Source organism: Pelodiscus sinensis, chromosome 7 (genome assembly GCF_049634645.1).
Source record: "Pelodiscus sinensis isolate JC-2024 chromosome 7, ASM4963464v1, whole genome shotgun sequence".
Taxonomy (NCBI): domain Eukaryota; kingdom Metazoa; phylum Chordata; order Testudines; family Trionychidae; genus Pelodiscus; species Pelodiscus sinensis.
Window position 1 is genome coordinate 61,807,529 of NC_134717.1, and position 15,524 is coordinate 61,823,052.

General features: G+C 41.6%; 1 protein-coding gene across 50 annotated transcripts in view; it reads right to left on the reverse strand.

Annotated features, from left to right (window-relative positions):
* LRRFIP1 (LRR binding FLII interacting protein 1) overlaps positions 1-15,524 on the reverse strand; it is a 164,043-nt gene that overhangs the window by 31,108 nt on the left and 117,411 nt on the right. For 28 of the 50 annotated variants that reach the window (XM_075934021.1, XM_075934016.1, XM_075934015.1 and 25 more), the window contains 2 exons: positions 15,237-15,302; positions 9,190-9,267 (listed from right to left, as the gene is read on the reverse strand). The exons of 16 other annotated variants lie outside the window; for them this stretch is intronic. In XM_075934021.1, coding sequence (XP_075790136.1) covers positions 9,190-9,267; positions 15,237-15,302 — 144 coding nt within the window. The remainder of the gene's footprint in view (positions 1-9,189; positions 9,268-15,236; positions 15,303-15,524) is intronic. 6 more of the 50 variants (XM_075933994.1, XM_075933988.1, XM_075933986.1 and 3 more) reach the window with 1 other exon arrangement.

Sequence of the window (15,524 nt, forward strand, 5' to 3'; positions counted from 1 at the left end):
CTTCCCAAAATGGTGGCAAGTTGTGTACCTGGATTCCTACTCATGGTGTGCCACGCTCCTGGAGAGAGCTCACAGCACCCACCCAAGGAGACAAGAATGCATGCATTCGAGCGACACACTAACTCCAGCAGCTTTTACACTGATGTCATCTGCATTGGCAAAAGTTTGCAGACATGTCTTTAGCTTCAGGCATCCAGAATAGGGGACTCTTTGTATCCTCAGTTAATTAAGAACTGACATTAGCCTGGTAGAAGACCCTTAACATTTGAACCAAGTGGATTCTGTAAACAGTGAAAGTACACGAAGGAAAGTTTGTTTTGTTTTTCTTTGCAGTTACACAAAGTTATTTGCCAAACAATGCTGAACTTCCAAACTATCATGCAACCACACACGCAGATGGAGAACAACCAAACTGCTTCCGAATTGCTCACCACACATTTTACATTCTACAGAAAAAAAAGAAAGAATCTGCTAATACAACTAGGAAAACATCTCATAAAAATGTAAAAGCTTTTTTATTGTAGGACTCTACTGAAATAAATCAAAATCTATATCTATTAATAGCATAAAATACCCATTCTCTACTAACAGCCATCACCTAAATGGCTACCATTTCATGGGTGGTGAGGGCATTATGCAAGATAAAAAGGAAGGTGTATGTAGAGTAGTTTTCAGAAAAATTCCTATGTGCAGCCCTGTAATTTGGCAAGGGGTACTAGCTGTCCTTTATCAGAAGGGTAGCCGTGTTAGTCTGAATCTGCAAAAGCGGCGAGGAGTCCTGTGGCACCTTATAGACTAACTGAAGTGTAGGAGCATAAGCTTTCGTGGTCAAAGACCCACTTCGTCAGATGAAGTGGGTCTTTGCCCACGAAAGCTTATGCTCCTACACTTCAGTCAGTCTATAAAGTGCCACAGGACTCCTCGCCGCTTTAGCTGTACTTTGAATTCTACTCTTTATGATGTGCTTATTTTACAATCTCTTTTGAAGGCTATGTTTCAGAATAAAACCAAAGCCATGTTACAAGTGTCAACACTCAGCAGGACGAATGAAGCTGGAAGCCAAGTAGAAGCAAAATAACTCTACAAGTCCATAAATGGAAGCATTGCCTATTTTTCATAAACAATAATGAACTACTGCAGTTAATACATTTGAAACTCATTTCCACTTAACTTGCAAATATTTGATATTAACCTTTAAATACCTTGCCTCTAATACATACCGAACACCATCAACTCCATTGTGCACCAATTTCATCTGAAATTCTTAAAAATCTTTTACAAACATTTATTAAATAGACCTCAATACTCCTGTGAAGCTGGTTCATATTTTCCCCAGTCTGTGACATGTAAAGAAGAACCTAGTTAAATGACTTCAAGGTCACACTAAATCAGTGGCAGATCGGCCTTTCATCCAGAGCTCCCAGATACCAGCCTCTTAAAATAGATCACCTACGTTTATACATTTTGACAAAAGCAGCTGCTAGGGGACCTTAACTGTACGACATCACGTACGAAAAAGCCTGTGCAGTAGCAGCGTGTGAATACATTGCTAAATTGCTCCTCAGCTCTGTTTCAGGGACGTGATTAAATCATTTGCCCCATAAAACGCAAGGTCTTATTTTCTATTTGTTGTGACATGAATGAAATCTGAAATTACTTGTTTTAGAATAGAAAATGTGAAGTATTTCAAGATCTTTTAGGTTCTCAGATGAGTGAGCTCACCGCTGGAACAACTTCAGAGCACTGCTTACTTTCTTCTCTGCTCTATAAATCCAGCACCAGAGGGCAGTCTCAAACTCAGAATCAAGAAACTATGAAGCAGTGTTACCTCCGAGATGAACAGGAGACACCAGCTAGTACTGAATGAGAGCTGGCCAGTGATTAGATACAAGGAATTATAAACCTACCTTAACACAAGGGAAAGAAATTTTACTAATTTCAATAGCCAGAATGTAGTTTCCCTCCTGCCTCATTGGGAAAGTCTAAGTAACGTAAAAACACTCTACTCGTTAGGAGTGCAGTCTAAAAGAGGTACATTCTATGGGCACACAGAGCCTCTTAAGGCAGTGCATTTCAAAATCTGCCTTGCTGTCGAATTCAGCACCTTTTAGAGGTTACTAGTGAAATAACCTCTGAACTTTGCCAGGTCAGGATTAGGTGTCCCTCTGAGGTTCTTTGCAACTCCCCAAGATGAGGAATGACTGTTCGATCAATATTTCTTACTTAAAGCTATGAGGAATGTACGGAATGCAAGTCAGCACTGCAGCAGACCTCCACTCCAGACAAGCTGAAGCACCAATAGATCTGCACTGGCTAGAGCTGTCAGCTTTGGTATGCCAACATTTTCAGATGGAATGGGAAGACAGGATTGGATGAAAGCTGCAAAACTTAAGGGCAACGCAACACCAATTTTGCTTAAAATTAAATCTACTTTTGTTATCACTTGTATTCTATTCCTCATTAAAGCTATATCATCCTACAATGTAAGACATTAGTTGACGCTCTACCAAAGAACTGTTCTACTGGTTTGTTACAACTAAGCCTGCACATTCTCCTAACCACATTTGCATTCTCAAAGATACATCTTACAATTAAAATATTCTGATGCCAATCATCTATCACAGCCCCTCACAGGCTACAAAAAAACCTGGCCATTGACCTCCACCTTCTCCCAAGAAATGGGGAAAACAACATAGCACAAGTTACCTGTTGTGTCTGGCTAGCAAAATATGCCTTTGAATTTCAAGCATGTCCTTTTTTCAGCTCTGTTTGAGAGACCTTTTAACACAGATTTAGGGCATGTCTAAAACCATGGAGTGCTAAATCTGAAATAAGCAACTCAACTTCAGCTACATCAATTGCATAGCCTAAGTTGAAATAGCTTATTTCGGTTTTTGGCGTTGTCTACACAGCAAGAAGTTTGAGGTAGAGCACTCTTCCTCCGACTTTCCTTACTACTCATGAAATGAGGGTTACAGGAATCAGAGTAACAAGTCCTCCAGCTTGACATTATGTTGAAATAACTGCTTGTAGCATAGATGCGGACTATGTTATTTCGGAATAATGTCAGTTATTCTGAAATAACACCGCTGTGTAGACATATCCCTAGAGAATAATGGATTTGGTTTCTAAGACCTTTCTTTCACATGATTAGCTCTTCTTAGTCATTAAAAAATCTGGACATTTACAAATTTCAAGATTTAATAGCACACACTTTCCTCTGTTCCAAAATCTCAGCATTTGAAAGGTTAATCTACATGACCCAGGATTTACCTCAATTGCTAAAGATTTATAGAAAGTGAAATTTGTCACCATTACCCTGAAGAGCTGTATTTTTACAGAAAACAATGCAGTTTACTGCTATATTAGCATGTAGTTAATTGTTCATACACAGACATGTGGAATGGGCAATTAAGAAACAGTCACATGACAGAAGAGGTTAACAGAGCAACATAACTTGTAATCAAGCAAACCTGAAGGACCATAATCTTACCACTTTAATTTAACTATACATGTAAATGAATTATGATTTTATATATATCATTTTAATATATTACCGAGTATACTCCCAAAACAAGCATACATTTTACAGCTTCACAGCACGAAGACTTGAAAATGCAGATTTAGCCCTGCAAAATTGCTTGCAGATGCAGCTACTGTAGTTTCTTGCAAAAATGAGCAGAAGTCAGTGTTGTGCAGAGAAATGGAGAAAAGGTTATAGGTTTTTGAGGGACATTTTCCAGTCTTTCATCTGAGAAATCAGTATTTCAATGCTGCTAGCTGACATAACTGTTGTTATTTTTCTCAGTACCTGCATTAGGGATGTTAAATATCGGTTAATTGAATGTCAAGTAACCTCATGAAATTTTATCAGTTAGTCGACTATTCTATAAGTACCTGGGGGCAGGACCAGTAACCACTGTATCAGAGGCATCAGCGCGGGGTGCCAGGAGGGAGCTAGTCCGCGAGGGAAGCCAATTTAAAAATCAGCTCCCCTCACGGACCGGCTGCCTGTCACCTTGTGCTGCTGCTTCTGAGAAAGAGGCAGCAGCACGGGATGACAGCAGTTCCTGTCGCCGGGGGGGGAAGGGGGAGGAGAAGAGGAGCAGAGAGTCTGAGCTCCTGGACCTGGACCAAGCCATAACTGAGCCAGGCTGCCTGCCCTCCAGGCTCTTAATACAGTTGAAATGCAGAGCTGAAACGGGGGTAGGTCCCGGACCCAGTGTAAGCCAGGACTGAGCTGGGCTGCCTGCCTGCTCGGCTCCTAATACACTTGAAATGCAGAGCCACACCAAGGGTAAGCCCCAGACCCGTGTGTAGTCTATAGCATTAATCAATAAGCTTTTGCTTATCGGTTAATTGGCTATACTATTACACCCCTAATCTGCACTTCTCCTTAAGAATTTAAGAAACTTAGTGTCCCTATTACATCCCATTTTCCCTGTTGTTTTTTTGTTTGTTTGTTTTTTTTACCTGGAGGGTTGAATCTAGCTGTTACTGGCACTTAATGTTATTAAATATTTTACACATTGTAAAAGCTCCATAGTTCCTTCAGTATTATTACATACTATTATGCCATTAACTACTTGTTTAAAAATACCTATTTATTCACAAGTTAATGGTGGGGGCATGTTAGCTCTGTGCTAAAATCCTCAAAATATCATTTAAAAATCAGAAATACCCTGACCTTTATGATGCAAGGTTTTGTTTTTAAAGCATTAGGAAATTACCTCCAATGATCTATTTTCAAAACAGAGATCCATTTCTCAGTTACTCTTCAAGATTAAAAAGACCTGAAAAAAACCTGAATCTTTCAGTAATACATTTTCAAATTTAAAATATTTTATTTTTAACAGTACTATTTAAAAATTGCTATGGGGCTGAGATCATACAAACCTAGATTTAGTCCTCAGTATTTCCTGCTGATATATATATCAGAAAATCTTAAACCCTCGCCTGCATCAAATACAGAGTTGTTGGAAAAATTTCTGGACAAGAGTTTTGTACAAAGAACGTGTATGTACAATGTCATCCCACTTCATACCAGGACAGCTCTACTCCAGTTTAAACCAGACATAAGAACCAAAAAGCAAACTCCCAAGAACAACACTACTTAATGACATTCTTTAAAAGCCAGGTATACAGGTGAATAATTAACCCCTGTGGCAAGCTAAAAACAGAGCACATTTACAGAAAAACAACAGTTAAATCAACTGAATTCTATGGGCTTTACTGAATAAAAATTCTTAAGAATGGGACCTTAAACACCCAAATCCTGTGCTGATATTAAGCTTCACTGAACCCCTGTGTAAAATAAAGTGGGGTACATGTCCATAAGAAGACTACTTTCCAAACGCTGTGGTGTCACGTGCTAGGCACCTATAATGTTTTTCAATAGTGTTCTATGTTTACTGTCGTTTCTAAGTTGCTTTGGCTTCCTTCTGAAAAAGTCATTATGTATAAGGAATAAGAATGAACAACGTCCCTGAAGTCAAGCTGCTGCAAACTATGTTTTGGGGAGACAGTTGCCTATCTTAATCTACGCTGCATGCAGGGTATCAGAAAGCCATGTTAAAGGCAGTATGGACTGTTTTCCAAACTCCAGCTCACTTTGAAATAGCCTTAGAGATTGCATATTTAAGAACAGCTAGTTATGTACACACCCACACCCATCAATACACAAGCTTTCAAACCAGGGACTACATTCACTGGTGACCTTTAGAGTAAAAAACTGGTACCCGTTAATTTTTTATTTTCAAAAAGAATAATCAAAGATAGCAAGCCCAAAAATGTATCCTGTTATCTGGATATTTTGCTAAAGGAAACAAGAGGTGCAAGTATTTTCTACAATTATCCCTCAAAGGAAGGCCTAAAACAATGTTCAGATTTCAGCTCCTCAGCTAAGCTATGCATAAACTCACGGAGTTTATGACGACTGTAGATGCCTATTAAAAGTGAGTGTTCACTCACGTTATCCTCCTATTCCTAAAAGCATGCATATTCAACTCCCTGAGGGGAAATACTTCAGTATGCATCTAGCAGATAACGATTGATTCTATGGGGATTAGCATCATTACACTGATATTAAACTTTACTGAAAGTGAAGAGATGCTTCACTAAACAGACTCAGTCCATTGAGATTCACTGGAAAAATTCAAGACTTATTCCACTATAAACTGAATTTTGCTATAATTTAGTTCACTATGCAGCATGTGGGTGTGGGTCACTTGTCAGGATTATCCGAGACATCTCACGCATCTCTCTGCCATTGCAGGGGCCTCCAGCACTGGCGTAGGGCAGTCCCTTGCATTCTCTGCCTCTGAGTGGTTTTTTGGCTAGGTTAGTTTTAAGTTGCTGAGAGTGCTAGATTGCTGTCTCTGAAACTGAAGTCCTTAACTTTGCACACAAAGGACACAGCACTAACAATACAAGCTTGTGCAAAATGCTCAGCCAACACACTTCAAGCCTAACCCAGTGGAGGCATTTCTAGGAATGCTATGGTGTTCCATGCCTAGCCTGTCTGCTGACACCACAGCCACTAAGTGCCAACTGTAGCAACAGCTTTTGCAACTTAGTCAGCTGTTAAGCAGGACTTAGAGTCAAATTATCAACTTCGCTCATTTAAACTACAACGCAGCTATCAGATGTTAACTCTGATCACTTTAACATGGGTTACACCAAAAATTATACCTATGAGATCAAAAGTGTTCTCTCATTGTCCATTGCATGAGCCAAGTGCCCCGACCGTATATGGTTTATCATGTTAAAAAAGGATTTCTAAAAATTTAGATTTGCATTTTATCTAACAGTGCAAGGGATGATTTACTAAGCTATGGCCTTACCCTAAAAAAGGCTACATACTCATAATTTATGCCTTACTTGGTTTCCATAGGTTTATGCATATTTAACATTAATACTATAGACTGAAAACAATTAACTATACAGAGACCCCCATTAGGGATGTAAGTGAGCAGTTGAGTACTTGACTACCTGATAAGGCTAGGCTACTGGGTAGTTGAGTGGAATACTCAACTACTCATTTCCCCCTGCTCCCCAGTGCCTCTGTATGAGAGGCAGCAAGGAGGGAAGGGGGGGGGAAAGAAACTGGTGCTGGGGGCAGCCGGCTTAAAAGCCAGTCCCACCCAGCATCCTCTCCGCAGTACCACCTGTGACCTCCTCCCCCTCCCGCCTCGACCAGAGGGCCTGGCCATGGAGAAGGGCTGCTGCTGGCACAGTCCCTGCCCTCTAGCCAGCCTGGGCTGCCGTGAACTGGGGCTGCTGGACTCGGCACGAGCTGGGACCGAATAGTCCCAGCACATGCTGGCCCACGGAGCCAGTGCTAGCCAGGACTTGCGCTGGCTCCCCATGCTGCGCAGCTCTGCATTTTAAATGTAGTAAGAGCCCGGCAGCTCTTATTGAATTGAAAATGCTGAGCCACAGCGGTCTGGAGCCAGCGTAAACCGGGACTACTCAGTCCTGGCTGATGCCAGCTCCAGGAACTACTCCCGCTGCGGCTCTGCAGAGCAGCTCCCCTTATCGACTAATTGTGTAGCCAAGACAAATTGTATTGACTATGCAATTAGCCAAACAACCACTCTAACATCCTTAACACCCACAACGTTTTATACTATCTTTAATACACAGGGATTTATGGCATGGTTATTTTGCTAAGAGAATTTTTTTTTCCTGTTATACAAATTGTCTGAAATGCTATTGTACAACACATTCCCTCCCTGATCTTTAATAGCAAATATTGCTAATGGAGTTAATCTTCATTAAGGATTAAATGGGCAGAAGAGAGGTGGAAGACAGACTGAAAAGTTTAAAAAAGGCTATTAAAAGATGTTAGGAGAAGCAAGAACCAAATATTTCAAACGAGATACAGAAAAACACAGAGAAAAATGTACAAGGAAAAAGGCAAGAAAAGGAAGGAAGAGAAAAGAAGCCACCCTCAGGAAAAAGTGCATGCACCATAAGCAGGTCCAAAAGTCTAAAAGTTGCAGGTAAGGGAAGGCAATGAAATTTCAGGAAGTTAGACTGAAAGACATTTAAATTGCAAAATTATTACACTATGTATTTACTCTTTTAAACTGCAGGGCAGTGGCAACCACCAGCTCTTAATTACCCTGCTAATAAAAAACAAATAGACTAGTAGTACCTTAAAGACCAATAAAACATGTAGGTGCTACTAGTCTATTTGTTAAGTTTCTCCTGTTACAAACTAACTCAGAAACCCCTCTGAAGCTTTTGAACCTGCTAGTGGAGGCAGAGTAAATTTTGAGCCAGTCCCAAATCTTTGGTAACCCACAAGTACAGGTTGAACCACTAACATCCAGGACTCTGGTCTTGCGACATCCATGGTCCGGAAAGCCCTGCCTGGCCAGGATCAGCGTGAAGGGGAGCGTAGCCCTGGCCAGACTAGAGGCAAAGGGGCCGACACAGCAGGGAGTGCAACCCTAGCCCCGAGAAGGAGTGCAGCCGTGGCAGGGATGGAAGCAGTTGGGCTGGCAGCAGAGATTGAAGCCTTGGCTGGAGCTGGGAGCAGAGTACAGTGGCTGGGGTTGGCACCCAGAAACAAGGCCAACAGCAGGGAGGGGAACCTTGACCTCCCCTGGTCCAGTAAACTCTGGTGTGGGACCTCTCAGTCCCAAGGATGCCAGACCAGGGAGGTCCCGCCTTTATTACCCTTTGGTGACACGCTCGTCTGCTAAGCTCAGCGAATGCAGTTTTGAGTTCACTGCTAGATGGAGCCTCAGCTGCTCAGAGGCCTTGTCAGAGCGTATTGTGCACCTCTGATCCTGAAGAAAACCTTGAAACTGCAAGATGCGAAGGTAGAACCTGCTCAGCCCAGACTGAGGTATTGGGGAAGCGATGGCTAACTGATGGACAAGCACACTTTAGATTGAGCATGGCTGTGTCTGGGGAAGCTTCTCCAAAATTCAATATGCATCTGATTGGAGGCTTTAGCTAAGGTCCACACTGTTTCCTTGTATTTTCTGATCCTGCTCAGTGATTCTTAGTTATGATCAATATTGAATTATAGTTCTTATTAAACTTGCAACTGACTAGTTCTCTGACCCCTTGCATTGGTGCACCACACTTTCTGCACAGGTATAAAGAAACATTGGGAAGCAGAGGAACGAAGCACTTGAAAAGGAGGAAGAGAAAAGAGAGAAGTTATGTGCTCACCACTGGACTGGCTCGAGCAGAGCTGGCTCTAGAAGATGCCCGAGATCCGGAGCCGAGGTAGCAGCTGTACTCCGAAGGCTGCCCGCATATACCCCAAGCACATATTAAGCAGAGAGAAGAACAGGATTAGCATAGGAGCAATCAGAACAATAGAAGAGTCAGAACATTACCATTGCAGGTTAGGTAAAAAGGGATATATGGCAGCTGTGAAAGAAAAAAAAAGTTGAAGCTGAAGAACAGACACCTACATTAGACAAAAATCAGAGTATGCAATTGGTACAGCAAATGGACCAAGGAAAAAGGGTTTGATTTATGTGCAGCAGAGATGTTCGACATCTTATTTTTTCAAACTTCAAGTATGACACAATTAAGTATTCCTTCAATTTCTGATTGTGCGGACTGATCCCATTTTGTCACTTCATTAGGCTCTCTGACCTCCTAACTCTTTTCAGCACTGTGATGCTTTGGGGGTTCACCCAGAACTGTAGGAGGTTCGGTCAGCTCTGGCCAGTCACCTTGGATGCCTTCAGACTGTGCTGCTTTGGCTGAGAAGTTTTGACACCAGCCACACGCCCACAGCACAATGGTCTCACCCTGAACACTGAGTAGCCCTACTCTTTGCAAAATGACCCAATAACTTTCCAGATATGATTCTCCCCCAAACCACCTCCCCTGATGTGTCCAGTCCCTTCTACTGCTCATTTACAGACAGCTAACGAGCTGTTTATACTGGCTCCTTGGAGACACTGAAATAGCATTACCTCTGCGACGGTCTAGGAAGGGGCCTGGATGCTGCATGTGAGAATGTTCTGGAGTGCCGTGGTTCCAGAATGGTTTTTGGATTCACCCTGAAAGGAGTAACTGGCTGGTGGAAGCTTAGGGTGAGAGCACTGTCCTGTGAATACACTGCTGGGCACAGGGCTTTCAGCCATAGCTGCTGAGTCTAAAAGGTACCCAGGTTATAGGGCATGCAGCAACAGAACTTAACCTTGTCCCAGGTGAACCCCCAGAATGCCACAGGTTCCTCGCCTTCTTATGCAATACTGTGGAGATGCAAAATGAACACACGCTCTACAGCCCAAACCAAGAAACCTCAGTGACTGATAAGTGTCCTTGACTGGATGCATACACGATGAGAAGAACTGAACCCTCCCACAGAGACAGAGCATCACCCCTTCCACCACCATCTCCAGCTGACCCAGGCATTCTGTTTTCCTAGGGGCAGACTTCCCCGGAGCAATATATTAAGTGACAGCGTTGACTTGTGGCTGGCAAGTATAAACCAAAATAATCTGAGTCTTTGTTATGCTGTTCACCACACTGACAGGCTGGAATCTGGTGACAGAGGAGAATGCAACAGTATAAATTAAGGAAGCATTTTACCTATTAAGTAGAATTGAAATCTTTTGGATTTGGAATTTCCCAATTATTTTCTCCCACATGACATTTCCATAGCAGCAATCAGACCCCCTACTGCATTGCAGTATTTTTCCATTCATGAATTAGCAGATGCGTGTAAAGAAAATTCCAATATATTCTTAACACGCTTTAGTAAAAAAGCAAGTACAGTAATTCCTCATTTAACACATGCCCGCTTAACACATTTTCGCAATAGCACTTTTTTTTTTAGGGAATGTTTTTTTAATTATACGACCGTCCCCAGAATAACATGATTTCCCCAGCCGGCCCATTGCTGGCAGCTGTGTGGGGCTTCCCCCGCCTCCTTGCAAAGCAGCGGAGGGTTCGCCGCTTGCCGCGCCGTTCCCCGCTGACTCCCTCTCACCGGATGCCTTGCCCCCTCTCCTCCGCCCCCGATTGCAGGCCGGAGGCTGGGTTTCCCCAGACGGCCCATCGCAGGCGGCTGCGTGGGGCTTCCCCTGCCTCCTTGCAAAGTGGCGGAGGGTTCGCCGCTCGCCGTGCCGCTCCCCGGTGACCCCCCTCGCTGGACGCAGTGCGGGTCCCGGCAGACCCGTCACAGGGGCATACTCCCAACCCAATCTCCCTCCCCTCTCCTCTCCTCCCCTTCTCCTCCCTTCCCCAGAGCCAAACACCTCCCCTTCCCTGCTGTAACCCAGTTCCCTTTCTCCCCCAACCTTACGTCCCGGTCCCAACGGACACCACTGCTTGAAACGCAACCCCCACCGTTTCCATTGTTTTCAATGGGAAAATTGACCCCGCATAACACGTTTTCACTTAACACGATCATTTTCTGAAACATATCTATAGTGTAAAATAAGGAATTACTGTATTCTTTATGCTTTTTTCTTGTGCCATTGTATCTATTACTACTGCCTCAAAGACAACAGTGAATGTAATTTTTCCAAAATACACTTTGATTGTTAAAAAAGCAGGCACGGAAACACACAGAGCACGTCCTGTTTATAGTATCCTTCAAAAACCCTTCTAACTCATTGCATTGCAAATGATTTTGGAGACATGATGATGACTTTTGACTGCCTTGTCAATAAATTCCTATAATCAAAGATGCTATTGGAGATGCAGATTTCTGAATAGTATTAGTGTCAAACTTGTCTCATGGGTATTTGTCTGTATTGTGTCTATTGGTGCCCCAGTTATTAGCTGGTATCGAATAGTAATGGAAACTTACAAATCCTGATTTTGGATTTTTGAGAAAGTAATTATACTGGTGCATTTATTGGAATAAAGTACTGTTAATTTAGCTTTAAATTTGACCTTCTTAACAACAACTGGAATCTGGAGAGGAATGGCCTGGATGATAAATGTAGTTGCTTTTCTTTATAAGAATTTCTGAAGGCAGGCAACACTAAAATATGCTGATTTCCATAACACAGTTGGGTCATTACAGAAGTAATTCTCAACTCCTCAACTACTGAGATAACTGACAAGACAGTATTCTCAAGGTCAACAGGCCAGTGGAAGCTTGCCTTCTGTGTTTTACTGGTGGGTCACAATGCAATTTCTAGTGGGTTGTTTCTGGAAAAGGGGGATTTTTTTGCAGGGAGGTGGTGTGGGAGAGGTTGTGTGTGTGTGGGGGGGGGGTTATTTTTTGCTTTTTTAAAAACAAGATAAAAATTGAAGCTTATGTAGGAAAAAAACCTTTTAAGATTGGGACAGAAATGGTCCTTTCCACAATAGAGCCATAAGTTTAATGATTGTATCTTCAAGACACTACACTGGCCCTGAATAACAGCCATAAAGCTATGGGAAATGAACACAGGAGGACTCAGACCATGCTTTTCTTGATATACCGCAGAAAGTGATAAGCCTCGTGTGTGTTGACTATTGAATTTTGTTTCAGAAAAGTTAGAGCAAATACTTAAGGAATCTATTCCTTTATGAAACAGGTTAGAGACATCCATCACTACTCTTAACATTTTACACTAAGTATCACAAAAAGGTAAGAAACTATTCTTGAAACACATTTTAGGGAAAATGCAACTGCTCAAACCAGTTTAATAGTGAACTGTCTTTCTTTCGCAACTACCTTGTTTCCATTTGTTCCTCTTCTGGCTTTACCATTTACAAACAGGAATACAGCTGCTCTTTAAATGTAGAGATCATCAATAGCTTGCAGGGAAGCAATTTATAAAATGTCAGTAGCAAAAGAAAAAGTGCTGAGTTAACTGCTCTCTGGTCAGTAATTTGGGGATGAGCAAGGAAATAAGAACTGTGTACCACTTTGTCCTACACAATCTCTCAGGATCTTTGACTAGTAAGGAAGACAACTACAGCATCCTTCCGAAAATTCTTTTTGGCAACAATTGCCCAAATGTGCCTTCCAGATGTGAATAATGCTATAAACATCATCACCACAAGCATAAGCGTGTCAATCCAGAGCTGTAATCAAGATATTCCTCAGGAAGTAAAGGCCTCATATTTCAACTCCTGTAATTACAAAGTATTGTGCTATTTTAGACCTGGAGAGACTGCAAAATTCACCAGCCTGCAAAATCTGGAGCACAGCAGATAGCAGAAGAGAATGCTATTATGGGCATTAGAGTCTTTGTACAACATCCTTAAGCTTGGCAGAATTCTTTTTTTGTTTTAAATTTCCATGGATAATGTGTTTATTTTTCAGCCTTTTTACCTATTTAAATTTTCACAGTTGAGAAAAATTATGGGGCCAATTAGAGCTTTATAATCATTAACACAAATTGACAACATCAAAGTCAAAATATACAAAATGATCTAATTTCTCAAGCAGGATCTTTCTTGGGTTGTCTAGCTGTAAATTTCAATCAATGGAAATATTTTTGCGTCTGTGTATGTGTGTTTTCTGAGTAACTGAATTTTCTGATATTTACTGATAATCTAATCATAAACATTTTGCATTAAAACACTGTGCTCCATGTCTCAACAAGATGGAGAAATAGCTCTTAGGTTCAGAACCTGCACTACAGGAATGTTCTGCCCAAATTAGGATCCTGTTCTTTAAGGTATTTGTCTCAATGACACTTCCACCCAAAAGTGAGTGTGCTGTCCAGATAGCAAATCCATTGGATTACAGGTTGACAGTGCAACCCAAACTGACAGTTATCAATGGATGTTGCAACATAGTTAAATGAAAACAAGAGAAGAGGGGAAGCAAATTAATTCAAAGGACAGGACAAATATTGATACAATTTACAGTTCTATTAGCAAGTCATATTTTGATGGCAATAGAATGTCAAGTACTGATAGAGGATAAAGTGAGACTATCAGATGAATTAGCATTAAAGACAACTGCAATGTATTTTTCTAAGTTAAGACAGTACAACACTTGTAATGCATAAGTGAGCATTAGAATATCTATTTTCATTAATTATTGGTGGAAAACAATGCAAAAAATATAAGACTTCCACAATGGAAGCACTGAACAATGAAGGCATCAATTTACATTTTAAGAGCAGGTACAATGGCAGCTTTTTTTTTTTACACTGCCCCACCAAAATGGCTCCAAATCTGCCATGGTGAGAGTGCCTCAGAGGAGCAAGGAATGTCTTTATGTCTAGTTACTCACTCTCTAGTCTATGTTTTGTAATTGTCATTGAAAGCATTAACAGTAATGCTGATTTCTGTAACCGGTCCACTAGTTAGTGGACTAAGCCCTATCCACCCCCAAGCTCATTTAAAGAAGCCAATAAACAACTAGAAATTTTAATTTCTAGTCAGATGTAAATGAGTGGAAATGTCTCCCATAAATGATTCCTTGAGCTCTCCAGTTTTGGCTTAACAACCATTACAGACAATCCTCCTCCTAAATCTCCTGGTCTCACATAACAAGAGAATGAACCCCAAATCATGACTAAGTCACAAGTCTGCACACACAGAGGGTACATCTACACAGGAGGGCTAAAGTCAGAATAAGCCATACAACTTCAGCTACGTCAACTGCACAGCTGAAGTTGAAATAGCTTAATTCAGCTTTTGGTGCTGTCCACATGACAGGAAGTCGAAGAACACACTTCCTTCACCTTCCCTTACTCCTTGTGAAATGAGGGTTACCATGAGCTGGAGTAACAAGTCCTCCAGCTCGACATTATTTTGAAATAAAGGCTTGTAATGTAGACACGCACTATGTGATTTTGGAATAACATCAGTTACCCTAAGTGAAAACGTGGTAGCATGGGGTACTGAATTTTTAAAAGATCTGAAGGTAGTTTATTTAAAAGTGAAATGGAGCTTCAGGGAAGAAGTGGGGTATTACTTAAATGTGACTTTTCAGCTGGTGTTTTGACTTAACAGTAAATAAATTAAAAGGCACAGCTAAGATTTCTTTCACCAGAAGGAGGAACCCTTTCTACTGTGTCTTTCGGACACGATTAGGGACAATGCCTGCAGAAAGTGCAACATAGCAATTGAAGAAAGAACATTAGTATTTGACTCCAGTGAAGCTACACAGAGATAACTCTGTAGAGGTGATGACGCTCCCAATGTTGTTTACATAATTCTCCATCATCAGCTATCCGGCCAGTAATCCTATACTGCCCACTGATACAGACAAAACCATGCACTAGTGAAACAGATTATCATGGGACAAATACACTGAAGACAGGCCCAGCAGAAAAATGCAGAAAACGTCTTACAGCACGAGAACTAGAGGCACTATATCGACGATTCCCACTGTAAATGCTCTCATCATACAGAGATGCCTACAATTAAAAAACAGAGTCAGAACAAAAACTGGTAGACTTTGCTTTTGTTTCTATTTGCTATCACAAGGTAGCAAGGTGCAGCACAAACAAGGGGGAGGAGAGGAGAATGAACAAAGGTGCAGAAAGAGGGGCATTTCCTGTAAGCCCCATGAATGGCATGCAAGTGAAGAATGAACCCACCAATTCTCAGCGCCAGTGAGCTGTGAAACATTACAGAAC